Source organism: Mercenaria mercenaria, chromosome 1 (genome assembly GCF_021730395.1).
Source record: "Mercenaria mercenaria strain notata chromosome 1, MADL_Memer_1, whole genome shotgun sequence".
Taxonomy (NCBI): domain Eukaryota; kingdom Metazoa; phylum Mollusca; class Bivalvia; order Venerida; family Veneridae; genus Mercenaria; species Mercenaria mercenaria.
In genome coordinates this window covers 23,982,465-24,010,188 of record NC_069361.1, presented here as the reverse complement: position 1 = coordinate 24,010,188, position 27,724 = coordinate 23,982,465, and the positions used below count along the sequence as shown (strand labels likewise).

General features: G+C 34.2%; 1 protein-coding gene across 1 annotated transcript; it reads left to right on the top strand.

The window, feature by feature from the left end:
- LOC123545724 (serum paraoxonase/arylesterase 2-like) lies at positions 1-26,955 on the top strand. Its single transcript, XM_053536479.1, has 7 exons — positions 1-402; positions 20,536-20,689; positions 23,652-23,772; positions 24,315-24,515; positions 24,831-24,912; positions 25,622-25,753; positions 26,247-26,955. Exons 1-7 carry the CDS (start codon positions 1-3, stop codon positions 26,418-26,420), a joined length of 1,266 nt encoding a protein of 421 aa, XP_053392454.1. The 3' UTR covers positions 26,421-26,955.
- Positions 26,956-27,724: the final 769 nt, after the last annotated feature.

Genomic DNA, 27,724 nt, shown 5'->3' with positions numbered 1-27,724 from the left:
ATGCAGCAGTTCAACGTGAGGTCGGTCGACCAGGCCAAGCACATAAATCGGAAGTTGCGGTACCAGAAGGAGGAGGCGTGGATTGAATATTTTGCGCAGAAGCAACTGGCCAGGACAGCGAAGCAGAAGAGGATTCCCGTTGCCCAGCTGGAAGAGGCCCCACAACCACCAACGTCGGAGGACCTGTGTGACAAGTGCAGTATCAAAATTAAACTGATCAAAGTACAGAGTAGGAGGATAGAATTACTAGACCAACAGAAGACAGATTTCAAACAGAGAAGCGAGGAGGGTTTTAAAATATTCACCGAGAAGCAGAACTTGAAACACATTTGTATTGGAGACACCAGCGACGGAAAAGGACAAGAAGTATTTGCAACTGACGACATGATAAAGGCCGGTGACGTAGTTTGCAACTATCACGGGGCGATCAGGACAGCACAGGAAGCGGACAGACGACTGAAGGATTTGCCTCCCCTATATGCAATTATATGTTGTTTTCCGGAAACAAGCATGGAATAAAGATGTGTGTCAACGCGTCGACGGATTGTGGATGTCACCCACCAGGAGAATTTCATGCAAGCCCCGGACGATTAGTAAATCATTCTTCGAAGAAACCGAATTTGAAACCGATGCGGAGGGAAGTGAATGGGACAGAAGTTGTTCTGCTACTCGCGACATGACAAGAGATATCCAAGCAGATGAGGAGCTATTTTTCGACTACGGTGCTCGCCGGTCTGAAGATGGCGAGAAACTAGATTGGCTATACACATAGGTATTTCTTTACTTATGTATTATCTACAACAGTACAGTACAAAATCTCAAAAAGCTCTCTTTAATAACATAATCAAAATTTTCCTAAGCTGAAATGAACTATCAAATTTGCGTTTTCAGAAAAACAACCTCTACTTAACAGTAAATATTTGTATTTCTTAAAGGGTGCTGCTATGTAGGGATTGCACTGTACTTATTCAAGTGTTTAAATATGTTAATTATTTTTGCATGCTTGAATGTTTCATTTTGAATTTGCTAATGTATTAATCTATTCATTCATGTATTAATCACTCACTTAAATGTCTACTCATTTCCTTTTCTTGTTGGATTAAACGTCGCACCGACACATGATAGGTCATATGGCGACTTCCCAGCTTTATTGGTGGAGGAAGACCCAAGGTGCCCCTCCGTGCATTATTTTGTCACGAGCGGGCACCTGGGTGGAACCACAGACCTTCCGTAAGCCAGCTGGATGGCTTCCTCACATGAAGAATTCAACGCCCCGAGTGAGGTTCGAACGCATATCGATGAGGGGCAAGTGATTTGAAGTCAGCAACCTTAACCACTTGGCCACGGAGGCCCCTACTCATTTGCTATTTGCTATTGTTAGAGAATGTGCATTGGCTTCTTGAATAAACGGGGTAGCCGAGAACGGTCCCCAGAGCAGGAGGCTTAGCGTTTTGTTTATAATGATTGTACTGTATGTCCTATTGAGTGTATGCTTGAAGTGTCTATTTGTATTTATTTACTTTGTTGGGTTTAACGTTGCACCGACATAATTTTTAGGTCATGTGGCGACGCTCCAGCTTTGATGGTGGAGGAAGATGCGGTAGGTGCCCCTCCGTGCATTATTTCATCACGAGCGGGCACCTGGGTAGAACCGCCGACCTTCCGTAAGCCAGCTGGATGGCTGTCTATTCGGAAGTTCATAATATTAATATCTCCTTATTTAGGTATTAATTACTTACTGATATGCCTACTCATTTGTTATTGATAGGGAATCTTCATTAATTTGAAATGAAATTTGAAAAACAAGATGTATTGATACATGTTCTTTTATTAAAAAAAATGGATTTATAAAATGAAATTAAAAACTCTGCCATTTTGTTTTTTGTTAGATGAAGTTAGAAATCCTGTTAGAGGAAATTCATATATGAACAAGTTTAAAAACTGCTTACCTTGTAGTTCTTTTCCCCTTATCTCTTCTGGCTGACGGCTGATGCTACTTCTTCCGTGGCGATAATAAACCGCAAAAACACAAGATATGTTTAAAAATATATAAAATAAAAATATTAATTTGATAATAAGTGTAAGTGAAATGTAAAAATAAAACATTAAATAAAGAACTATAATTAATTTCAAATGAAATTCTCAAGGTCAAAAACCTTCAGAAAAAAAAGAAGAATATTTAAATTTTAAATTGGAAAATGCAAGTCCCTATTTAAAGAATGGAAATAATCAACTTTCAATTTAAAAGAATTTAAACAAGAATTTATGTGAACACAATGAATAATAACGAAACTATCTCTGATCGCAGTAAATCACTTCAGCTGTTGCTTTAGTGGTTAGACTAAGTCGTCTGATTTGCGAGTATATTCTCCAGAGATTTATACCCAGGTCTTAGATTCTAATTGTAATTAGGTGTATGACACGTTGAGTAAAGAGGACAGGTGAGATTACTTTCAGTAATTATTAGTCCGCTTAACGGATGGGCTCGTTACTATTAATCAAGCACTTAATTGCCGAGTACCGGAGACCAGTGATTGAGGTGAGAAAATTGCTCAATTAGTTGTAGTAGATCTTCGTATCACCTCATCGCATACTGGACCGGCAGATAAGTGAGTCTAACAACTACAACAATAGCTCAAAATAGCATTTACTATGTGTTTGAATAATTTTTATTCACAAATTTGCCTATTGTGATGGAATCGATTATGCTGCTTTGTGTTCTTTCATTAACAACTGCATCTGAGGATATAATGCGCCCAAACGTTGGAGTGACATACCAGGAGTGGGAAAGGTACATTATTTATTTTTTCCATTATCTCATTGTTTGCATTTGCAATTGTATTACTTATTACATACATAAATATTTATCTAACAAATAACCTTTTAAAGATTTTTTTCGGGGTTGTTGGGGGCGGGGGGGGGGGGGGGTTTAACGTCGCACCGACATATGATAGGTCATATGGCGACTTTCCAGCTTTAATGGTGGAGGAAGACCCCCAGGTGCCCCTCATCATTATTTCATTATTTCATCACGAGCGGGCACCTGGGTAGAACAACCGACCTTCCGTAAGCCACCTGGATGGCTTCCTCACATGAATGATTCAACGCCCCGAGTGAGGCTCGAACCAACATCGATGAGGGGCAAGTGATTTTAAGTCAGCGAACTTAACCACTCGGCCACGGAGGCCCATTATGTTCCGTGAGTGTAAAACATGGAACTTGCTTACCGTGTCTACCAGAAGTACGAAAATGGCCGTTTTAGCCTTATTTACAGCGTGTTTAGCTTTACTGCCGGGCGCATGCTGGTCATATCATAATGTATGATATATATTTGCTTACTTAAAGGACGTACCTACAAAATGATAACATGTATAGGGGCGCATGCAGGCAGTACGTTAAGATAGGGACAACAGTTCGAGATCCGTGCCTACCAAAACAACGAAAATGGCCGTTTTAGCCTTATTTACAGCGCGTTTTAGCTTTACTGCCGGCCGCATGCTTGTCATATCATAATGTATGATATGTATTTGCTTACTTAAAGGACGTACCTACAAAATGATAGCATATATAGCGGCCCATGCAGGCAGTACGTTCAGATAGGGACAAAAGTTCGAGACCCGTGTGTACCAAAAGTACGAAAATGTCCGTTTTAGCCTTATTCACAGCGCGTTTTAGCTTTACTGCCGGCCGCATGCTGATCATATCATAATGTAAGATATATATTTGCTTTCTTAAAGGACCTACCTACAAAAATGATACCATATATAGCGACCCATGTATAGTGTACGTTTACACAGGGACAAAAGTTTGACACCCGTGCCTATAAGAAGTACGAAAATTGCCGTTTTAGCCTTATTTACAGCGCGTTTTAGCTTTACTGCCGGCCGCATGCTTGTCATATCATAATGTATGATATGTATTTGCTTACTTAAAGGACGTACCTACAAAATGATAGCATATATAGCGGCCCATGCAGGCAGTACGTTCAGATAGGGACAAAAGTTCGAGACCCGTGTGTACCAAAAGTACGAAAATGTCCGTTTTAGCCTTATTCACAGCGCGTTTTAGCTTTACTACCGGCCGCATGCTGATCATATCATAATGTATGATATACATTTACTTACTTAAAGGACCTACATACAAAATGAAACGATATATAGCGGTGCATGAATGGTGTACGTTACCATAGGGACAATCGAGACACGTGCCTACCAGAAGTACGAAAATGGCCGTTTCAGCCTTATTTACAGCGCGTTTTAGCTTAACTGCCGACCGCATGCTGGCCATATGATAATGTACGAGATATCTTTGCTTACTGAAAGGACGCACCTACAAAATTATAACATATATAAGGGCGCTTGCAGACAGTACGTTAAGATAGGGACAAAAGTTCGAGACCCGTGCCTACCAGAAGTACGAAAATGGCCGTTTTAGCCTTATTTAAGTAATTATTAGTCCGCTGAGCGGATGGGCTCGTTACTCTTAATCAAGCCCCTTATTGCCGAGTACCGGAGACCAGTGACTGAGGTGAGAAAATTGCTCAATTACTTGGAATTAAATTCAAATGAAAAAAGAAATGCATTGATAAATGCATCTTTTATTTGTTTGTCTGTATCACGGCTACTAAACGCTAGCGCCACCACCAAATTGTGGTGATAAGGAAAAGAGCTATCGACTTTTCCGTGGTGCAGCTATCGCCCGTTTCTACTTGTAAACACGTGAGTAAAATTTATATTTTATCTTATATTTTCATTGATAAAACTTTTTTCGAAAATCGGAGAATGTAGTTCCGTGTAACAACATTTTTACTACAGGTTGGCTGTGATTTCATTAAAATGATATGCAAATTGTGGTGTCAGGAGCTTTTCTCCCGAATCTGACAGTGGCACATTTTCATATCTGTCAGTATTCGAACACCATTCCGATGAATAGACACACTGTAAGGACATACCTGCGCATGCAAATGGTGTAGAAATGATAAATAATTATATACGCGCACACCATGAATAATAGAATCTCGGGTTAGAAGAAATATACCAGAATTTTTAAAAGTGGTGGCGCTAAAAACTCTAGTGATGGCGCTATACAGTAGTGGTGGCGCTGTTACGACATTCAATAATACGAACTGCTGACGTATCCGAAACAAAACAAACACCAACATTCTCTAATTGATAATTTTCCCGCAAGGAATTATGTTATTAAAGAAAGAAAAACACGATCATAGTTTACTTACCTTTATGAAACATTCTCTATCCAAGAAAAAAAGAAGAACAAAATACTCACAGAGCCCTTGGGACTCTTGTAGTCAAAGTAAATAGTTTCCTTTGTTTAATGTTAATGTAGAATTATTTCTAACTTTAAATATTCTACTTCAATACAAACGTAAGTGTACTTTAAATTCAGGTCCAAGAAAATAGTAGAAATACTTTTTATTTCAAACATAGATTTGTGTTCAGGAAATAATTTGAAGATAGTGCAGAATTTATTTGTTATATTAAGATTCTGAAAGTTACTCCCCTTTTTTTTATACGTCGTTGATGCCATTGTAAACAAAAGACCTTACTTTCACAATTCTTTCTGAAAAGTGAGTACAGTACATTTTCAGTTCCAATCAATTAAATACGATTAACCAGTAGAGCTTAGATGTACAATCTGAATCCATATACATGTAGATTATTTTACGAGCATGTAGAGGTTACTACATTGTATTTTGTTGAGTAACGTAATTTGGGTGTATGTGGGATAAGTTGATAACATCGATTATTGTAGATATTCGGTGGCTGGCAGACAGACATTTTCATATTTTAAAATTGGGAATATATCAGCCATTAATCTATACAACAGCGCCACCACTACTGTATAGCGCCACCACTTTCAAATTAGTCGTGTTTTAACTTTTTACTGTGTCTTTCGTAATTTTTTGGTGTATGGGAATACGTGTAATTCATTTCTACACCATTTGCATCCGCAGGTATGTTCTTAAAAGTGTGCCCTATTCACCGGAATGGCGTTGGGAATAGTGGCAGATATGAAAATATGCCACTGTCAAATTAGGGAGAAAAGCTCCTGGCCCACAATTTTGCGTAATATATTAATGAAATTACACCCAAATTTGTAGTAAAAGTGTTGTTACACGGAACTACATTCTCCGATTTTCGAAAAAAAAGTATTATCAATGAAAATATAAGATTAAATATAAACTTTACTTACGTGTTTACAAGTAGAAACGGGTGATAGCTGCACCACGGAAATGTCGATAGCTCTTTTCCTTATCACCACAATTTGGTGGTGGCGCTAGCGTTTAGTAGCCGTGTGTATGTTTTGGGTTTAACGCCGTTTTTCAACAGTATTTCTGTCATGTAACGGCGGGCAGTTCACCTTACCAGTGTTCCTGGAATCTGTACCAGTACAAACGTGTTCTCCACAAGTAACTGCCAACTTCCCTACATGAATCAGAGGCAGAGGACTAATGATTTCAGACACAATGTTGTTTACCTTTTTTTATAGAAAAAGGTATTTATAAATTTAAAAATTCTGCCATTTTGTCTTGTTAAATGAATAAAGAAATCCTAGCAAAGTGAATTCATATTTGAAAGGTATGTAGCTTTTTTCTATTATTTCATTGTCTGCATTTGTCATTTTATTACTTCTTAAATACATAAAACCTTGAACAGTAAAGAAAATATTTTACACAAATAAGTAAATTACGGTGGCATAGAGGGGACATAGGAAATATTTTATTTATCACGTGCGCACGTGTTAGCTAACACGTGCGCACGTGATAAATAAATATTTCCTGTGTGAACGTGATCGCTATCACGTGCGAACGTAATAAATAAAATATTTCCTATGTGAACGTGATAGCTATCACGTGCGAACGTGTTAGCTACCACGTGTGAACGTGATAGTTATCACGTGCGCACGTGATAAATAAAATATTTCCTATGTCCCCTCTAAGCCACCGTAGTAAATACACTTAAAACATATATTTAAGTGAGTGAGTGAGTGAGTTGGGTTTTACGGCGAATCGACACAATATGGTCATATATCGCCGAGAAGAAGTCATATTGCAAACGCCAACTGTAAAGCCTAAACATTGATGTAAAAATGTAAAGCATACCTAAAAACATCCATGTAAAAATGTAAAGAACACTATGAATAATGTAAATCATATCTAAAGCATCCATGTAAAAATGTAAAGCATATCTAAAAACAGTAATGTAAAAATGTATGTACGTGTGGTTAAAATATCAGCTGCAAACATAATAATTGCAAGATGTAAATAAAAATAAGAATGTTAGATCTTTTGATATATTCCTATCTGCTTAAAACGATAAATATTTCCGACCCAAACGTTGTCAAATAATTCTCTCAAAGACTGAACGTCATAATATGTACTGCGTTGTGTAGGAAAGTCCACACAGTCGATTAAAATGTGTTTAATAGTTAGCGGTGTTTGACATGGTACACATATATTTAAATTATTATTACATAATTACTATAAAAGTAAATGAATAGGCTCTATCAAACCGAGTCTGCAACATTTTCGTTTTCACCGTGTTGAGCGACCTTTGGAGTCTGCAACATTTTCTTTTTTACCGTGTTGAGCGACTTGTGGAGTTTTCGCTTTTTCTATCAATTCTGACGTGAAACACAACCAATTGTGGTATTAAATATGATCGGCAAACCACTGAGAAAGAGAATGCCTCTGTACATGTTATACCCTACCCCTAGGTATTCTATAAGATCCATGGTCATGAACGGGAATATATACTAAAATGTTTCAATCGCGCATTTCATACCTAAAATAAGCAGCTCGGTAAATGTGTGTATTTATTTTTTTATTTGTGTTTTACGGCGCACCAACACAGTATAGGTTATATGGCGCCAAACGGGACTACAAATTTTAGTTCCACATCTCATTTACATCGAAATTAAAACATAAGGTATGGAATCAAAATTTGCATACCAGCTGGAATCACAGAGTTACTGCAAAACCAAGTGTTAAGACCCTATTAGTCACCTCTTACGATCATGCAAGGGTAAGGCAGTGGTTCCAATTCTTTTCATACACAGATTGTCCCAGACCACATGGGGCCGGTAAATGTGTACTATAGATACAAGTGGTAATTTATCTTCCATTGTGTACCGGTCACATTTCTTCAGTACTTCTTATCTTAGAAAAACAACGCGTAGTTATAGTTTTTTCAACGTTCCAAAAAAAAAAGAAAAAAAAAACTTGCATGAACTTCCCTGGTGAGGTTCCGGTCTAGATTACAAAACCATTCTTATTGGATGATGTGATAATGTATGTCAGTCGTCATTTTACTACACGTGTTCGCTAAAATATACTGAACAGGAAAAGAAACTATCCAGTTTTATAACTGGGATATTTTTTATTTAAAAACTTTAAATTTTAAAAAAAATTTCACTTTTTTTTTTAAAAACACTTTTACACTTGAAAAACTTCACGAAAAAAATTTTAAAAAAAAAATAAAATCAACCCCCCCGGGGGGAAGTCAGTATCCACAATAGCCGTTTTGCACAAAAATTATGTGCGCCCGAATTAAAAATTTTTTTGTGTGAAATTTTACTGTCTTTGGAAAAAATAAAAAAAGGATAACTCGAAAAACACATAAATTTTTAAAAATATTTTTGGTTTGGGGCCCCCGCACGCCCTGAATAAAATTTGGGGGATGTTACAATTGAACGACGCGCGGAAGATATAGCCTTTTTCAAACGCGGGTTGTAGAAAAACGGGATTTCCCAGGGTTGATTAAATTTTTAAAAAATTAACACTTTTAAGATTAAAGGGTGAAAATTTTGGTAAAAAAGAAACAATTAAAAAATTTGAAAAAATTTTTTTTTTATTTCAAAAAATTTTACCGTTAACCAAACCCCTTTGATAATTCTTTTTTTGCTGTTTCAGCATTACATTTTAAATTTCTCTTTTTTTGGGGGTTTTGAAATTAAATAAACAAAAAAGGGGTTCCAATGTAAAAATTTCAGAATAAAAACAATCCAAGTTTAAATTTCATTCATCTTTTTAGAGTTTAGTGTTAAATTGGGAATATTTTGAAATTCTTTTTTTTGTTTTTTTTACTTTCCCGCCAAACACATCAAAACTTTTGTGACCTCTAAAAGGGATGTTAAATTGGGGAAGTTCATTTTTTTATTTGGTTGCAATCTAAACCCCCTGGGCCATTTTTCTACCCCAATAGACCTCTGACATAAAAAGCGCCATCTTGGACAAATTTTGGGCCCAAAATGGCCCCCCCGGTCACCTCTGAGGGAGTATGCTAGAGTTCTCTATCGTTTCCCCCGGGGGGGAAGAAAAGCGGGGAGGGTTTTTTGAAGTGATATTTTCAATTTTAGTTTTAATTTATAATAAAAAAAGTAGGGTAAAAAAATTGTTGGGGGACTTTTAGTGCTTCTCGAAAGGTTTTAAAAAGGTGAAGAATTTCAAAAAAATTTACTGTCCCAATTTTGCGGATAGCCCTAAATTTTTTCGACGTTTCACAAAACAGACATATAATACAGTATAACTTTTTTCTCCCTATCGATATTGGGTTTCCCGGTTTTGACAAAAAATTAAAAAAACCCACAACAGCCGAGATTTTAATTTGGCAGAAACAAATTTATAAAATGTCAGGAGGCAAGTTTAAGATTTTTTGGCAACATAGATTCATTATCAAAAAGTAATCTTTAACAAAAACATTCCCAAGGGGTTTTTTTGGGGTTTTTTTTTTCCCCCAAAGTTTTGAAACTTTATTAAGGGTAATTTCCCTTTTCATTTTTTCCAATAAATGGAGCTAACTTTTTAAAACCTTTTCAAGTATTGATTTAAAGGGGTAGCATAACCTAGGTGGCGAGGGAATTGAGTGAAGACTTTAATAAAAGGGTTTAAGGTTATAGCAAGGTCAAATTCTGTTTTTCCCAAAAAAATTTTTGGGTGTTCAAAGCATAAAAACCCTTTTGAGGTTTTGGCAAAGCCCCTCTGGGAATAGAGATAGATAAGTTTATTAATGTAATAAGTTTTTTCTTTTCCCCCCGCCCACTTCAAAAATCTTAAACAGTATTTTTCCCAAATACAGGTTAAATAGGTCATGGTTAAAAACCCCACAAAAAATTTTTGTATTTTCCCTTACTTTTTCTTTTTCTAAAACGCCCGGGGAAAAGTTGCTATGCCAAATTTTTTTCAAAGCTCCTTTAAAAAATTTTTGGGTTTTTTACCCCCGCATGACATGTTATTTTTTGTTTTATAACCCACTTTAAACCCCTTACCCTTTTTACTTTTCTATAATAAACCTTGTCCATTTTTTTAAATTTTGGCCAAACTATTAACGTTTTTAAAAAAGGGATGCATACCAGAAACGTGCTGCCCAAACAGTCCCGGTCAGGATCAACTTCATGGATATGCAGGCTGATCATAAACCCTGTAATGGTCCAAAATATTAAAAAGATAAAAAATTTTCTTTACTGAATACACCAGAATGGTACGTGGCTTAATCACAAAAATTTGTGTTTTTTTTAAAATTTGTTTTTTTACAGTAATTGGATTAGGGTGATACAGTAATGAATAAAAGGGTTAAAAAAATAAAAATTTGAAAAGAAAATTTTTTTGGGACATCGGGGCTCGTATTCATAAAGCCCCAAAGGGATAAAAAAAAATCCTTCCCGGGAACTTTGAAAAATTTTTTTTCCAAAACAAAAATAGCACAAAAAAAATTTTAAAAAGATTTATTGATAATCATCATTACAATCCCAGACTGTATGTGAAAATTTTTTGTTAAAACTTTCCAACATTTCGACAACTGTCCACAAAATGCTATGGAACTTTTCTCTCAGTTAGTCCTTTAGGGAAAATATTCCTTTTGGAGCTTTATGAATACCAGCACGGGTCATTTGACACCCACATGCTATAAACAAAATTTTTTTAATTTTGGGAAAAAGGGAACACCCCCTGTGATGAATGTTTTTAAAAAAAACAAAGACAAATACCCAAACGGGGAATGCCACGTCCCAAAAAACGCACCTCCCCAAAACAAAACCCCACAGTACGCAGACGCGCCCCACCAAAAAACCACTTTCCACAAAAAACGCGTCACACAAAAACCGACCCCATGAACAAAACGAACAAAAAAAAGGGAAACACAGGGGGGCTTGTGAAATTAAAAGAATGTTTTAACTGTACACCCTTTTTAAATTAAAATTTTGCTTTAGTATTTTTTTATTTTTTGGGTGGGGCCAAATCCCTGAAAAACATTAAAATAAGTCCAATGGATAAAATTTCTTTAAAAAACGCTTTTAATAATATTTTATACCCAATAAAAAAAATTTTTATATAAATTTAACTTTCAGATTTCCCCATTAAAAAAAAACCAACTGAAAAACATAATTCAGTAAACCCTCCCCTGCTACATGCCCTTTTCTTTTGTAATTTCCTAAAAAAGCGGGTATCTGGGGAAAAAGGATCCCAAGGGTTTTTAAAGGGACCCGGGGACAAATGAAAAAAAAGCAAAACAGAAGGGGGGGAAATAAGATGGAGCTGCATTCTCATTATGTAAACAAAAAATGAGTATACTTTATCAGCCCTCCCCTAAATACCCCTTGCTGAGAAACCAATTTTTGGGAAGCTGCTTAAAAAAAATTTAAAATTTCCAACATCCCCTTCTTTTTAAGACCCCTTGAAGCTATCATAGGAACTCTGGAAAAAAGCGAGCCACAGTTGTAATGATTAAAACATGAAATTAAACATTTCGAAACAACAAGGTGTCAAAATACAAAGGATGATTACAACCCCCCCTTGGCGTCAGATGTCATGCGACAATAGGGTATTTTTTTAAAAAATCTTTATAGTTTATTTGTAAAACTTTTTTTCGTGATTTTGAAATTTTTAAATAGCTTAGAAAAAAAAAGAATAAACCGTACTTTTGTAATGTTTATAAATGACCAAACCCCTAAAATTTTTAAAAAAATTTTCAGCTAAAAAAAAATATTTTTTGGGACCAAAATCTGAAAGTTTTTGGCTTTACAGGATGTTAAAAGCGTAAAAAATTTTGGGCATCAATCTTGTGTTTGTTTAGGATTGCACTAGCCTAAGGCCCCCTAGGTCAGGCAAAAATTTTTCAGTCCTAAAATTTTGGGAAAAAAAACATACAAAAGTGCTGGACATTTGCATAAATAAACATGAAAAATACATGTAAATTTTAGCAAAAATTTCTACGGAACCCTATTTTAAAATTGAAATATAAAATTTTGTAGTTAAAAATTATCCCGATTAAAAAAAAACACTTGCAAGGTTTTATAATATCTCTATTTTAAAGTTATTTTTTTTGTGAGTTCCCATACTTTATTTAAAAAAAAAAAATAAACTGATTTTTGGGGGTATTTTTTTAATTGAATAAGGATGATATGAAATAAGTACGACAGAAATATCAAAAGAATAGATTAAAAAAAATAAATCTCATCGAAAACCCCTTTCAAAAATCACTCGGTCAATTTTTTTTTTTTAATTTTCCCGCTTCTTAGTAACAGAACAAGCTTCACAAACACTGCTGCATCCCGTAAAGGCAATATTATTAAATTTAGTGTGGGATAATTATGACAAGCGTTTTAAAAAAGCAATAGCAGGTTTTAAAAGATGGAAATTGAACGGGGACAATGGGACATATTTGGGGCCCAAAAAACGACATTCAAATGGCAAATAAAGGGCAAAAAAAAATCATTTTTTTGCTACAGACTTTACAAACCCTTTAAGGGACACCAGACACTTCAAAGAAGAAAAGAAATTTTTTGGGTTTCATATTTTGGGAAAAAGAAAAAGGGGTCCAAACATAACGCAGGAAGGTTTATCCAATGCCCAAGGGGGTAAATTTAGAGACAATATTAAAAATTCCGGTAGCTTTAAAATCTTATTTACCCATCCAACCTTTTAAAAGGGTGGACCTTGTTGTACCCAAAACATATTGACCAACCTTCAGTAATTGATTATGCTATTTTTTAAAACCGATAAAATGTAACTTTTTTTTTTAGAGAGGTAATTTTTTGTTGGAAAGAAGTCCAACTCAAATTACTTTTCCCTAGGCTGAAATTTTTGTCCTTCATATCTAAAAAAAGCTTAACACAGGGTTCCCTCTAAAACCCCACAGGGTTTCCCCAAAAGCAAGAAATCGAGAACTCTGTGCTTTAAAAATTGGGGACCTTTACCAAATTGTTGCAAATGGCCACCCCCATGAGAAAATCAAATTTTTGGCTTTTCGACCAGCATGGTTTTCCCGGGAAGCCCGGGGCTGATGCCAGGGTTTGGGCTAGATCCTGTTTGGGCGCAAAACCACTATATTTGGTTTTTTTCATGGCGCGGGTCAAATTGCACGAGAAGGAAGGGGAAACATTTTTTTACACATTTATCTCAAAAAGTATTTTATAAGAAAATTTTGAAAAATATTTTGGGAAAATTTATTCAACATTTGAAGCTATTTGTTTGCTCAACAAACCCAAATTTTTTTTTTAGTCAAAAATATTGTTAAGTGGGTTTTGGGAAAAATTTTAAACCCAGGGGACTGAGCGTGACAGTGGGCAGGAGGTGGGGTTTACACATAAAATGGTTATTTTTTATGCACTTTAAACAAATCTCAAATCACTTTTTAAACTTGTTTTAAAAAAGGAAATTTTTCGGCTGAAAAGTATAAATATTGTTTAAATTGAAAATTTTTTTGATATATATATTAAATTTTTTAAAATAAAATTTTTCCCCAAAAAAATTTAAATTTTATAATTTAGGATATCATGTTAAGGAAAACAACTCCTTCTGTTTACCATTATGTTTTAAAAATGAAGTCAGAAAAGAAGATTGGATTCAAATCATGGATTCGTATGAACAACCGTTACAAAAATTTGGGACAGAGAAAGGGTAAATTTTATTTCAAAGTACGTGAAAATCAAAAACCAACAAAATTCATTTCAAGTACCAGACAAAGGTTGACCAAAAAGGGAGTCTTGAACACACAAAAACTTTTTAAATTTAAAAACTGGTTGTTACTTTTGAGAACTTTGGTTTTTTTATTTTCAGTCTTGGGAAAATGGGAAAAAAAAAAGTTTTTTGGGTTTGGTAGTGCCTGGTCAGCTTAAAGGGGACGACTTTTTAAACATGAATAATTGTAAAAATTTCTTCATTTTTAATATGTCCTAATCAAAAAAATTTTTAACCCAAAATTTCAGTTGATGACTTCAAAAAATTTTCCATTTCCCCGCGGGTGGTGACAAACTTACACGGGTACGGCCCTTTAGGGGGCTAAAAAAATTTTAGGCCCTTTGGGGCCCATACGCTCAGGAGAGAATTTTTACAAATTGTGTCCCGTGGGTTTTTGAGAATGTTCCACACACAATTTGGGTTTTTTTAAGGGATTGATATTTAATTTTTTAAGTTTAAAAAGTTGTTTAATTTTAAAGGGGAAAAAGCACTTTGGGAATTTTTTTACAACCCGCTATGAATTTTTTATATCATATCAAAGTAGAAGTTAGCCCCGGCCTGAATGTGTAGCTTTTTCCCTTTGGGTTTTTAATGAAACTTTTTACCTTTATAACCCATAAATAGTAACAAATTTGTGGGGAAAATTCTCCCATTATCGCATTGCTCCCTGCATTATCCCCCATTAAAACATAATAACCCCGGGGGCCCTTTTCGATAAGGCCCTGGCATAAACGCGGGGAAAACAAAAGTCCGTAAAAAAAAATGACGTCATGGGCGTTTCAAAGGGGGGAAAAAAATGCAAAATTTTCGTTTTTTTTTATCAACCTTTAGCGTAACATCGTGTATTCCCTCGTGAAATAACGTATTTTTAAACCCTAATAATGCAATAAACAAAAAGAAAAAAAATACCCCGGTATTTGATTTTATACAGAAAAAAGACTCTTATACAAATAATTAAAAAAATTTAAAAGCGAAAATTTTTTGTGCCCGAAGATGCAAAACCCATAAAAATGAATAAAAAAAAACCCTTTCTTACTATTTTTATAGGTAAACATTTAATAAACAGGTTTAAAAATATTGGGGGAAAACGGTTTCCTTTGAGGATAATGGGGCCCCGGAAGAAGAAATAGCCCTCGGCTAAAGCCCTCGGGCCAAATTTCACCCTTGTCAGGGCCATTAACACTCCCAAAAGGCCCCCGCTTTTCCCTATATTAACCTATACATTTAGCTATGGGGGTTTGCAAACATTACCAGCACGCCTGTTTTGGGCCCCACGTTAAAAGGCAATAAAAACTCGTTTTTTTTCTATCATTTTTTCATTTTTCCCAATTTTCGGCAGAAAAAAATTTCATATCAAAGTTGTTCAACCCAAAAGGGCTTTCGGCGCGGATAGTTTTTTGGGCACTTCCCGTTTTCAAAAAGAAGGTAAAAATGAAGAAAAACGGGCATTCTCAAAAATTTTTGTTTTTTTGAAAAAAAAATTTTACAAATCGTTAAATTTCCGGGGAAAAAGGGTCGAAAATTTTTTTTCCAAAATTTTAATTTTTTCAAGATAAAATTAAATTTTGGGTAAATTTCAAAAAATTGGAAAAACCTTTTAAAACCCTCTAGTAATTTTTTTCCCGTCCCCGATTTTGTCCCCTATCCGGGCGAACAATGAATTGAAAGAATAATAGTTGGGGGGTTTTAAAGGGGAAACGAAAACAAAAAGGTCATATAACCCCGAGAAAAAAGTTTTAAAAGGATTTCGTTAAATTGGGAAAGCAAAAATAAAACCATTGAAGAAAAAACGTAAAAACATAAATAGTGTAAAAAATCAAATGCAAACATTAAAAAGTATAAAAGCGGTGATTAATAACAAATAAGGTTCAGTTTTTTATGTTAATACCTATTTCTTCAAAACTGCAAAAATTTTGTCGGCTGAAATTTGCCGTACAGCTCTTTTAGAGATTAACATTGAATAGTTGCCTGTGGATCGAAGCTAACAGTCGTTTTAAAAATTTTAATATAAGTGGTGTTTGACATGGTATACATTGGGTTTGATCTTCATGTTCAGCAAATCTGAAAAAACCGGATCCTACCCGACAACGGAAAGAACAATTCCTCCCGCGAACAGATCTTTTTCCTTGGTGCCATTCACCTAAAGTGGTTTAATTTCACGAATTTATTGAACGAAGCATTGTTCCCGGGGGCTGCCATTTTTTAAAAAATTATTTGTTTTTATTTGACCTAAAAATCAGTATATGGAATTTTCAATTTAGATTGATTTAATGAAAGTGATTTCTTTGCTCGTATCCATTTTCATTTCCATAAATCCCAACTGCTAGGAACCCAACAGAATATGAGGATTTTTTAAAAGATGTTCAAAACCCCTGAGAAGAATGTTTTGAATGGGGGAATTTTCTGTATTAGGTTTTGGTATTGATTGTAAACAGAAAGTGAGTCGGAAAAAAAAATAAAACTTTTTTTCATTTATTCTGAAATAAAATTAAGGGCCAAATCAATTGCTTTTGCTTTCCCTGAAAAAATTGTACGTTATTTGGTAAAACAAATTTTGTTTGTGCAGATGGCTAACGGCGGCACATCCAATTTGAATCTCTTTTGAACCATCTGTATAAATAGGAAAATGACTTTGTAAGCCGTTTTGATTTCGTTATATTTGGATTTAATTTTTCAGGGTTTGTTTCAGCCTTTTTAAAGGGGTTTTTTCATATCAAAAAGAATGTTGGAGAATTAAGTCCATGGTGGTGTATTCAAACAAAATTTATCTTTACATCATGAAATTCAAAATCTTTTTCCCTTTCATAAAATTTAATCAATCGAAACCAAAAAGGTTTAATTTTTTTTGGTTTTCTGTCAACAAATCGTGGTATTTGGGTTTAAATATGATTTTAGAGCAGGGTTGGATTTTTTTGGCACTACCCTCAGAGCATATTCTTTGACGTTTTTTCCTCCGTTAAAGGGGGGGTTTCGTTTGCTTAAAACCCTAAAAGCTTTCAACAGGCGGTTCTAAATGCGCCAAGAGCAATACGAAGACCTTGATTAGAATAGATCCAGTACTGTAAAAAAGTTTTTCGGGGCTAAACCTAAATAACACAACCGTAATCTGCTTGGTCGAATCAAAGCTTATACGTCTTAAAAAACTTGCGATCTGCTCCCAATCAGTTTTTGAAATTACCTTTAAAAGATTCAACGATTTCAAACTTTTGGGCTTTCAGGTATTTTATGTTTATAAAAAAAACTTTTACAAAAATAACCCCAAAGAAATTTTGCTTGTCAACAAGGGTTTTTTTGTACCTTTTAGAAACAGCTCAGGGTCAAATGTTGTTTCCGTAATTGAAAAAAGTGGACACATGATTTTTGTTGGGGAAAAAATTTAAAACCATTTTCCATTCCCCAAGTTTGAACTTTTTTTCAAACAGCTGAAATTGGGCGTTCAATCGACGCATTTTTTTTGAACATAAAAATTAAAAGTCTAAAATAATGAACAATCATCCCTGGTGACAAACTTTTCACAATATTTATTAATTTTGATGCTAAAAATGTGACAGAAAAAAGAACCTTGGAACCCCTGTTTTTGCTAAAAAAGGTCAAAAGGGTAAACCACACGTTTTTTAAAATTGCGATCGATAAAAATTGCGATAAAAATGTTGGAAGACGACCTTTTAAACCTAAGTCGTTAAGATCATTCAAAAAAACCTTTTTTCCCAAAGTAGTGTCAAGGCTTTTTCTAAATCGAAAAATAAACACAAAATGCTTTTTTTTTAAAATGCACACGAAATAAAATTTTCCAGTCGAAAAAAGGTCAGTTTGCTGGCGCGCTTGCGAAAACCGCTTTAAAATTTTTGAAATTTGGGCCCTTAAATTTCAAGAACCAAACTACTAGAGTTGATCATACTTCAGCGTTTTACATAAACAACTGGTAAGTGCAATGGTCTATAATTTCTGGGGTTAGTGCTATCTTTCCCGGGGTTTTTGGGATTTGGAATAATATACTTTTCCCCCAGGGGAAACTGGAAAAAAGCCAGTTTTTCCCTTTTAATATTTTTAAAAATTTAAGTGGATTTTTAATGATTTGTGGAAATGTTTTAAAAGTTTATAATAATTTTGGTCCGGACCAGCTGCGGTATCGGACATTAAATTTTAAAACGTAAGCAATTCTGTGAGTGAAAAGATTTTTTATAATCTTCATCATTAATTTTTAATCAAAATTTAAAAGGTTTTCTTTCTTTTTTGATTTTATGTTTTTAAACCTTTTTTCTAATTGTTTGATGAAGAGTTTTTTTGAAAAATTTTACCCCAAATGTATTGGGAATGTCCTCCTTCAGATGCAAAAGACTGGTTTCTTTGTAAGATGGGGAAACTTTTAAGATTTTTCCCTTTTTTTACTTTTTTTGCAATCATTTTTCCCGCTTTTTTTTAAACCCAACCTAAATTAATTTTTTAAAACGATGAATGCCATGATTTTTTCTTTGCTTGTTTTATAGTTCTGCGAGCTTTTGCTCTCAAATCCAACTGATTGTAAGTTTTTTTTTTTCGTCGCCGTATATTTAACTTTTTAATGGCCCCCTCTGTTTCGAAAAAGCAGTCTTTAATCATCATTATACCCCGGCTTATTTTTATGTTTACCATTTGAAGTTTTAGGGGAAAGGACTTGTCAGCAATACGGACAGAAAAACTGAAAACCGATCAATAGGATCATAAAATTTGTAAAATTTTTCCCAAAATCAAATCTTTTTCATAGCGTTTCAAAAGCCCAATAAACTTTATTAAATTTGATTGAAGGGGGTCTGATGGAGATTAGAATATTTTAAATAATAATTGGGAAAAAGGGCACACAAGAAATCTCCAGTACTTTTCCATTCAAAATCAAAAAGATGTTTTGGTTGACAAATTTTAATCAAGCGAAGAAAAGTTTTCCTGTTTCAAAGGGTGAAGATACGTTTTGGTTGATCATTTAAAAAAACAGAGGCATTTCTTTCAAAAAAGTTTTAAAATTTGACCTCTAGTGTTGCTGCAGAAAAGCCCCCCAATTCATGAGACCATTTAAAATTAAATGGGTTTGGGAACTGTTTTATAAGTCATCAAGCTTCAAGATTTAGTTTATATTTGGGAGGGATTAAATCGAACAGATAGTAATCGGCCATGTAATGTTACTTTTAGCAACGATTGGATACTTTTATTTAGAACAATTTGTCTGTGGGACATGCATTATTAATAATAATAGTGTACCACCAGCGCCAAACAGTGTTATGTTTATAAATTATACCTGAATAAATTTTTTTGAAAGTTTTTGTGTTTTTTAAAAAATTGTTTCGTAAGGCAATAAGTGAAAGGGGTTATATTTTTTTTAAAAAAAGGGGGAATTTCATTATAATTTGCTTTAAGTCCCCGCAATTCCCTGGGTAATTTTACTTCCATTTACAATGGCAAATAAAAAATAAAAAAGACTGGAAAATTAAAATTTTTGGGTTTTCATTTATCGAAGGGAAAGTTTTGTTTTTTTCCCCCCCTTTCCGACGAAAAAAAATGACGCCAAAGTCGTTTTTGATAAACGTTTCGTAAAAGTATTCTGTTTTCTTAAAAAGGAGACATTCCCCATAAAATATTCTTTTTCTCAATTTTTAATTTTTTAAACACAAATATTTTTAGAATGAATTTTAAACAATTTTTTTCCAGATCTTTTTTAACTGGCAAAAAAGTGCTGTCAGTAGGGAATCAAAAATCATTTATAAATATAAATTTTTTTTTTTTACGAAAGAAAATTGTTTGAAAATTTTAAAAAACAGAGAATGTAAAAGCTGAAAACTTTAAAAAAGGATCTCGGGCCCGCCCGCCCCCCTTCCCTTAGATGAGAGCGTTTTTCTACGTGACGATATGATAAAAACAGTGTGTGAAATCATTCGTCCTCCACCTCTGATTTTTGAGGGGAAGTTGGGAGTTAATTACGGGGAAAGTTTGTACTGGGAAAATCCAGGGAAGCTGAATTGGGGCAAATGCCCCCACGTTTCATAATGAAATACATTTAAAAAAAAAAAGACAAACAAAAAAAAAAAGAAGAATCTCCCGACTAAGTGAGATCACACGAACATGTCATAACAGATTTTATCAAAGTTGATAAAGACAAATTCAAAAGGGAAAACTTTTCCCCCAGGTAACTATCTTTTTTTTTAAAAATGTAGTAGTGTTTGACAAATTACTTGTTTCCCTTTAAAATAATACTTGCAGTGATAGGTGTTGGTACAAAGATGTTTTTATTTTATACATGATTTTACCCTTTGCTAGTAAATAATAGAAGTCGGCTTTATTTTGTTGATGATAAAAGGGTATCGAGTTCAGTTCCAGTGAGACAAGGTTTTCGTTCAATTTGACAGAAACTTCTCCGGTCCCACCTCTTATCCATGTGGGGAGAAGGCAGTACCGTACATATAAAAGGCCAGCGTTACATAACTAAAATATTTTTAAAAAGGACGTTTAACCGTTAAGCTATTTTACGCCAAGGTCTCAAAATATTAATTTTATCTACAGTATACGGTTATATGTTTAAAATTATCTGCAAACAGGGATTTAGCTTTGATAAGATCACTGGTGACGTCTCAGCTATAGGTGTTAATGGAACTCCTGGAATGTTTACTCTCAACAAAACAAACGTTCAGTCTACGAGCTCTATCTTATCATCTCCCCTTGGTCTTTCAACATGGAGAGACCCGAAAACAGGTATTCTCGTATATATTAAACACTTTAGTATATTTTCACATTAAATGTATACAACTATGTTTGTTAACAACATTCCATGTAGTAATGAATGTTAAATATTTTTATTTGAAACATATCCATTGCAATATTATCAAGACCATTATGAAATTCCACTCTTGTTCCTCCGAAGATTGAACATTTTCTCCTCTATCGTGTCAACAAATACTGCTCACATTGTCACACACCTACTCTTATGTTTGCTTAGTTTGGTCTATACATTTCGAAAAGACCAGTATGAACAACAAAAAGGTCTGTCTATACGGGTAGAGCTGCGCAAAAAAAGAAATCAAGAAAGTCTGTAAATTCGATCCTGTATCAACAAAACAAAACAGACAATCGCTTTCATTTTAGTTAAAACTGAGTAGAGTAGCATGTAGATACATGTAGATATATATACTGTTTATTACATTAAATGTTTGACAAGTCCAAAACAAAATAACGTAAATTATATTGATTGCAAGCTAAAATTACACATTTTGTAAAGTTAATGTAATTTTAATATTTTATGTTTCGGTTAGGTTAATCTATGAATTTTGAAGTGACTTGGAATTTTAGAACCACTGATGTCCCTTCCTACTTATAGCTTAAATAAGAAGGCCTAAAACATTGTTTCCGCTAACCCGACTGACTCTTTTGTTTTACCCACGGCCCTAAAGTTTTAATTAGATAATAGAATAATAAAAACATTAAAGAGGTTACTTCCAAATACGTGCAAGACAATGTGAAGTCAATGAAATGCCTTTAACAATGAATATTTTAGAATAAAAAATTACAATATCTAGAATTCTAATTAGAAATGTAAAAACGTCACAAATACACACAGTCGAGGTTGATTCATCCAGTCTAAAAGTTGTCACCATACTATTCCCTACTGAGGTATAATAGGATAGAGTAGAATAACTTTTAGTTTTACTGTCTCTGTTCTCATAAAATGAGTAAATGTTTGTGCTGTCGTCACGTCCTTCGAACTCTTGAGCCATTTTACACTGCCTACTGTACAACTACTTAAAAATGTAGTCCGTCAGTTATAATGGCTTTCAGTAATATTGGCCAGATAAACTACAATTGACCGTACAAACGTACAGTTTATACGGCAAGCAGATATCGGCGTGGAATGATAAAAGTATTCTTGACATGTTCTTCAGGCTTGGGTTGACAAGTAGTTGGACGGTGCTTAAGCCGGATATCGACCTCATACTTTGTTGGCCTTTCTGTAGAGAGAGCTTCACTAAACACGCTTTGTGTCACATGTAGCTCGTGGACAGGTCTTCTTTTATAGAAAGACCTCGTACTCAGTCAATTACCTATTATTAAATTCTTACTCGCAAAAGCCTTGATATTTAAGTGTTCCTCAGTTAAATAATATCTATACATTCGAGGTATTTGTGAATGTCAATCATGCCCTTAATGATTGCGAATTTTATCTGGTTGTCAAGTTCTTATTTCAAAAGCTGTACATGTTTTTTGCGAAATCGGGAACATTTCCGCAAATGTTAACTACATAAGTGTTGTCAGAATGTTATTCATACTCCTGGGATTTTTTGTGAATTTAAATAGTTAACCAGATTAATTGTTCAAGCATTTAGAGATAATTCATATTCTTTTCATTGAACGTTGATTCCTTTGTGAAATTCCTATGACAAATTCTATCATGCTATTTTTTCATTAGGCAATACAATTTTACGCACCATTTTTCTATTTAGTGTCCGTATACCTATAAGCACTTCTATTAATATATAAAATAGCATGATAGAATTTGTCATAGGAACTTCGGTCATACACTACCACTTCAATTTTGGGTCTAATTGTTAAACATTTAAAATGTGTCTTTGATGTGTGCTGCAGGCACTGGAACTTTGTCAATTTTATATAGAAAAAAGAAGACCAGATATTCCATGTGTTCATAGTACCCTTCATTAATTTAATGCCATGACCGTTCATTAATTTGTCACTGACAAATTATGGAAGTTTATCTCGTGTACACTACATGAATATGACCGAGCTGTCTAATCAGTTTCTGAGGCCCGCATATGGATACATGTTCGTCGCGGTAGCAAAATTATTTAAATTAAAAATCTTGTTCATTTTAGCTTAAAATGAGTACTTTTCACCTTAGATATACTAATCGAAAGTTCTAACGAACCCTGGATATTTTGGCATTATTTTATTCGTAATTAAAGTATTACAAAATATAAGTTTTCTCACACTTTAAGAAAGTTATAAATTTTGTTAATACCATATTTAAATGTAAACCAAATCCAATTATGCATTCATTTTACAGATATTTAAAAACTCGCAAAAGATGTGGATGAATAATTTTGTTTAACATGCAGTTACCATTTATATGAATACAGAGGTGTAGATATTGAATTTCACCGGCCAACTAAAATTTGTTGCTAAAATATGGTAGGATAAACAAGTAATTTTGCTTTTATCATGATTTTCCTGTCAAACAGCAAATTCCTTAACATTTATATGTACATGTATTTATGTAACATTTTTAACCTTGCGAAATTTTCATATATTTAAACAACATATTTTTAAAACATGTCAAAAGTTCATTACTGTTCTGTTTGCAAAATATAAACACACATTCCATGTACATGTAAAACTGAGCGGTAAATAAAAAGCACCATGAAGGGCCTCAAAATTTTGTCTGTATTTAATCCGAGTAAATCAGCAGGGCTACAGACGCTTCTTTGAAGAACGAGTATTGTGACTGGGCATAACATACTCGCTACAAAATGTTAACTAAGCATCTCACGAGCGGTGACTGAAGAATACATTTGTAACGGAATTTATCGGTCGTGAGTTTCTGACAATGGGTATAAACTGTGCCGAAAATATTGCTCTTCACGCATTGCATACTTTATGTCTCCTTATCTGTTTTTATTTACCATATACTTTTATTTGCATTTATCAGGAAGACTGTACGTTTATGTCATTACCCACCCAGCGACTGGTGATGTTGTGCAAGTCTTCGAAGTCGAGATGCCAATAAAGCTGTCTTACATCAAGTCTATAACAGACCCAAGCTTTACCTTGTAAGAAATGGCTGTGACTAAATACAGAGTTGGTGCGCCTGTGATATATTACAGACTCCGGTATATACCGGATTAACTAAATTTGAACAAAAATACCTTAAATGTATATATTTTGTAATCATGGTGATTCTAACCCTAACCTTTAGTCGGTATATTATGCACATTATACACTAAATGCGTGCGGACATGCAAAAAAATGAGTATTTTTGCCGTGCGTTCCATTTGATAATAATTCCGCGCAGGCGCAGAACGGCTGCACCAACTCTGCAATGAGAAACATTCGTAAGAAATAGTCTGTTTGCTTGCTTCTTTATTTCCTATGTAACCGTACTATAACTCTACATTAACTGACAGGCGTATTGAGAGCAAACGATTTGACAAAACATAATTGTTCTATGTTTTTATTCACATGAAAACTATTCAGTCCAAAATTGATTACTTACATTTTGAAATAAAAAGAAAAATACACCACGTCCGATACCTTTTTGAATATTTCAGTTCAGTGAGGTACTCTAAGTAATCGATACTCACATTTTTTTCAGCATGAACAATCTCGTTGTGGTTGGTATGGACAAATTTTACATTACAAAGTACACGATGTATAACGACTTATTGCGCATACAGTTAGAACACTTATCCCACCTCAGGAATGGCAAGGTCCTCTTCTACGACGGTCAGAAGGCAATAGTCGTTTCTTCGGGACATTTCTTACCGAATGGAATCAACATTTCCCCTGATCAAAAGTATTCTGAACATTTAAAAACATTTCATTTTAAAGCGAATGTTTCTTATTAGTACAGTATGTATTCAGCAAAAAAATCTTGCAAAGCATCCTGTTTAAATCTGGTTGATGCTTATTCTAGACAGATTAATTTGTTTGTATATTAAAGTCTGAAATGGATATTTTACAAGTTTGAAATCGCAAACCTTCCTATGCAAAAATGAATTATTTGAACTGAATATTCAAATAATGTTTAATATAGAGCAGTTCTTTACACCTCCACAAAAATTTGACATTTTAATTATTCATGAGGTAAGGATATCCTATTATGTTTTAGGATGATTTACGTAGCGGAGTTAGGTGGCAAAAAATTAAATGGATTTCGGCGCGAGTCAAATAACAACCTTGTACTTACCTGGGTTACGACTTTTTTTTCAAATGTACATATCTTTGAGAAAATCCAGTTGAAAAGTGGTCTTAAGATGGAATTATTAATTAAGTTGCCGAGTCTGTTGGACAGGCTCAAGGAAGATTTAGAAAATACTGATGGGTCTTTACTAGTCTTGGCCAAAACATCCATGTATGGAACTGTCTTAAGTTTGTTCAAATGGTTGTTTTACAGCTTCAGTGGCCATAAGAGCTAAATCAGGTAGCCTTCCAATGGCCTTTCCAGCCGCGTTATTCATTTTCACTGAGCTTGACCAGACGCATCCTTATATATTATTTTAATTTGTTGATTTGGTTTCGCTTGATTACAGTATGTGTAAAACTTTCAAACAAATTCTTTTGAGAGAATCCTTTATTAGATTTCCTTTTGATTTATGTTTGTTTGAACTGCTCGATGGATCTTGTCCAGAAGCAATAGTTCTGCTTGAGTGCATAAATGGGCTGCCACAGGTGAAGTAAGAAATACTTTGAATGAAATGACTTCCGTTCTGTTCGTCGCGCTTGTTCGGGAATCACGTTTTCTCAGTGCATTAGCGCTTTTAATATTCGACTTCGTTCAATTGACATGCACGTACAGCACAATATCTTATGTCAGATATGATATTTAATGGGAATTATTTCAAAACTTAATAATTCAGATTAGAATATTTTATTTGTAACACATCTTGCTTTCTTGATCAGCATGTAGAGATGGATACCGCACCTGATAATATTAACGTGGATGAAAATGGAGATCTCTGGATTGGCTGTCATCCAGTGTTGTGGAAACTTTTAGACTTTTATGGAATATTTGGAGCTTTACAGCCCTCACAGGTTAAAACATTAATTTCTGTGTTATTCAACATAACTATAAACGTTATTTTCAAATGAAAGGAATGGCTTTAGTGGATAGCTGTTAGAGATGACAAGCATATAGAACTACTTCGAATGAAATATTTTTGTTTTGTAAAAGATTAATAAACTTGACTGTGAGTAATATATTTTACTTGAGAAACACAGTCGATATCACTTTTATATACATAATGATGTAGTTTACAAACATACGAGCCGAACCATGAGAAAACCAACAAAGTGCATTTGCGACCAGCATGGATCCACACCAGCGCAGTCTGGGCAGGATCCATGCTGTTCGCTTTCAAAGCCTATTTCAATTAGAGAAACCGTTAGCGAACAGCATGGATCCTGACCAGACTGCGCGGATGCACTATGTTGGTTTTCTCACGATGCGACTCATATAGTTATATTGGCCACATATTTTCTTGCAGATGGTTATTAGTTTAATTTTGCATTTTTCAATTTATAACAGGTGATAAGAGTTAAGATGAGAAATCACACGGTTTCGAGCATCGAGGAGATATATATGGATGATGGTAATGAATGTACGGCTTCAACTGTGGCTGTATTTGCGTATGGGAAACTAGTTATTGGAACACTCTTCAAACAAACAGTGGTTTGTGATATAAAATATTTAAGTGATTAAATCCACATGTGCACCCTCAACGGGCAGCTTACAGTTCGCTTTTAATGTATAACAATTATAATACTATATTTCACACAAAAGACATTAAAGGGAGCTATAGAGCATCTATCTCGCTGTGACGAGGTACGGAAGCCATTTGTGTGCCGTGAGTGGTATCCCGAAAGCCAAAGAAACGTCCTGTGTGTTTAGCAGATTACGACGGTGATGCATAAATGCACTCGTATGCAATTCCAGTTTTTGGGGTGTCAGTAATCATCTCCGGCCTCTACGACGGGATAGATGCGGTGGCCATATTAGCAGTCAACGCTCCTTTTACTTATTGTCATATTTTCTGTTGCGTTATTCATCTTTTATGCATATGTTTACAAGTAAGCTTAGTTAATAACAGTTAGATCTATATGTAATAAAACACAGTTAGTTTATCTATGTATAAAACTTTGATCAACACACTGCATGTCGCGTTCTCAATAGTTGTTAACATCGTGTAATTTATCTTAATATATAAGCTCTTTACAGCCAATAAACTTGAACATTTTTTAATGTAGTTGTTTTAGACTGGAAAACTTACTTTGTTAGGCATCATTTGAGTGAATGATATTGCAAGAAAAAGGTTAATGACAATGTTTTCAGGCTTGCTTTCATGGAAAATGCTATTTATATATTACGTCAAACAACCATCATTATCAACACAATTGTTTCTGACTCAAAGCTCCGTGCAGAGCAATTACGCTTATACCGATGAAACACGGTTACATGCTTTAGTAACTTTGTACACAATCATTAATTTCATTTGCCTGACTGCACATGGCACTACTTAGACTAGCCACTAGACTGGTAATAACTATATTTCTACATTGTTTCCTTTTTTTTTGTTGAATTCAATTTCATAGAGACAAAAGCCAGTCTATTTAAGAGATTTTCACATAGGAATGAAGTTGAATTATGATATTGGACATAGGATATAGACTGGCTCAGTTCACGACATTCAATCAATAAAATGTAAAAAGATATATCATAGTATAGGAGCTAGTCTAGGCACTACTGTATTCGTCGGAATATTACTTTCTTCGTATTCAAAATAAAATAAAGTAATAAAGTAAATAATAATACTGATAAATAGATTTTTGAAAAGTAAAGTTTATTATATATTGAAATATATTTCCGCAATTAAATGTAGTTTCTCTGGAACTATCTGTTGTGCCAATTATACAATACACACGAGTATATATTACTAGGCAGTGTCAAATTTGCAAGTTTATATATCGTGTACTTGATTGATTTGTTTGAGCTTCAAATAAAGTGCC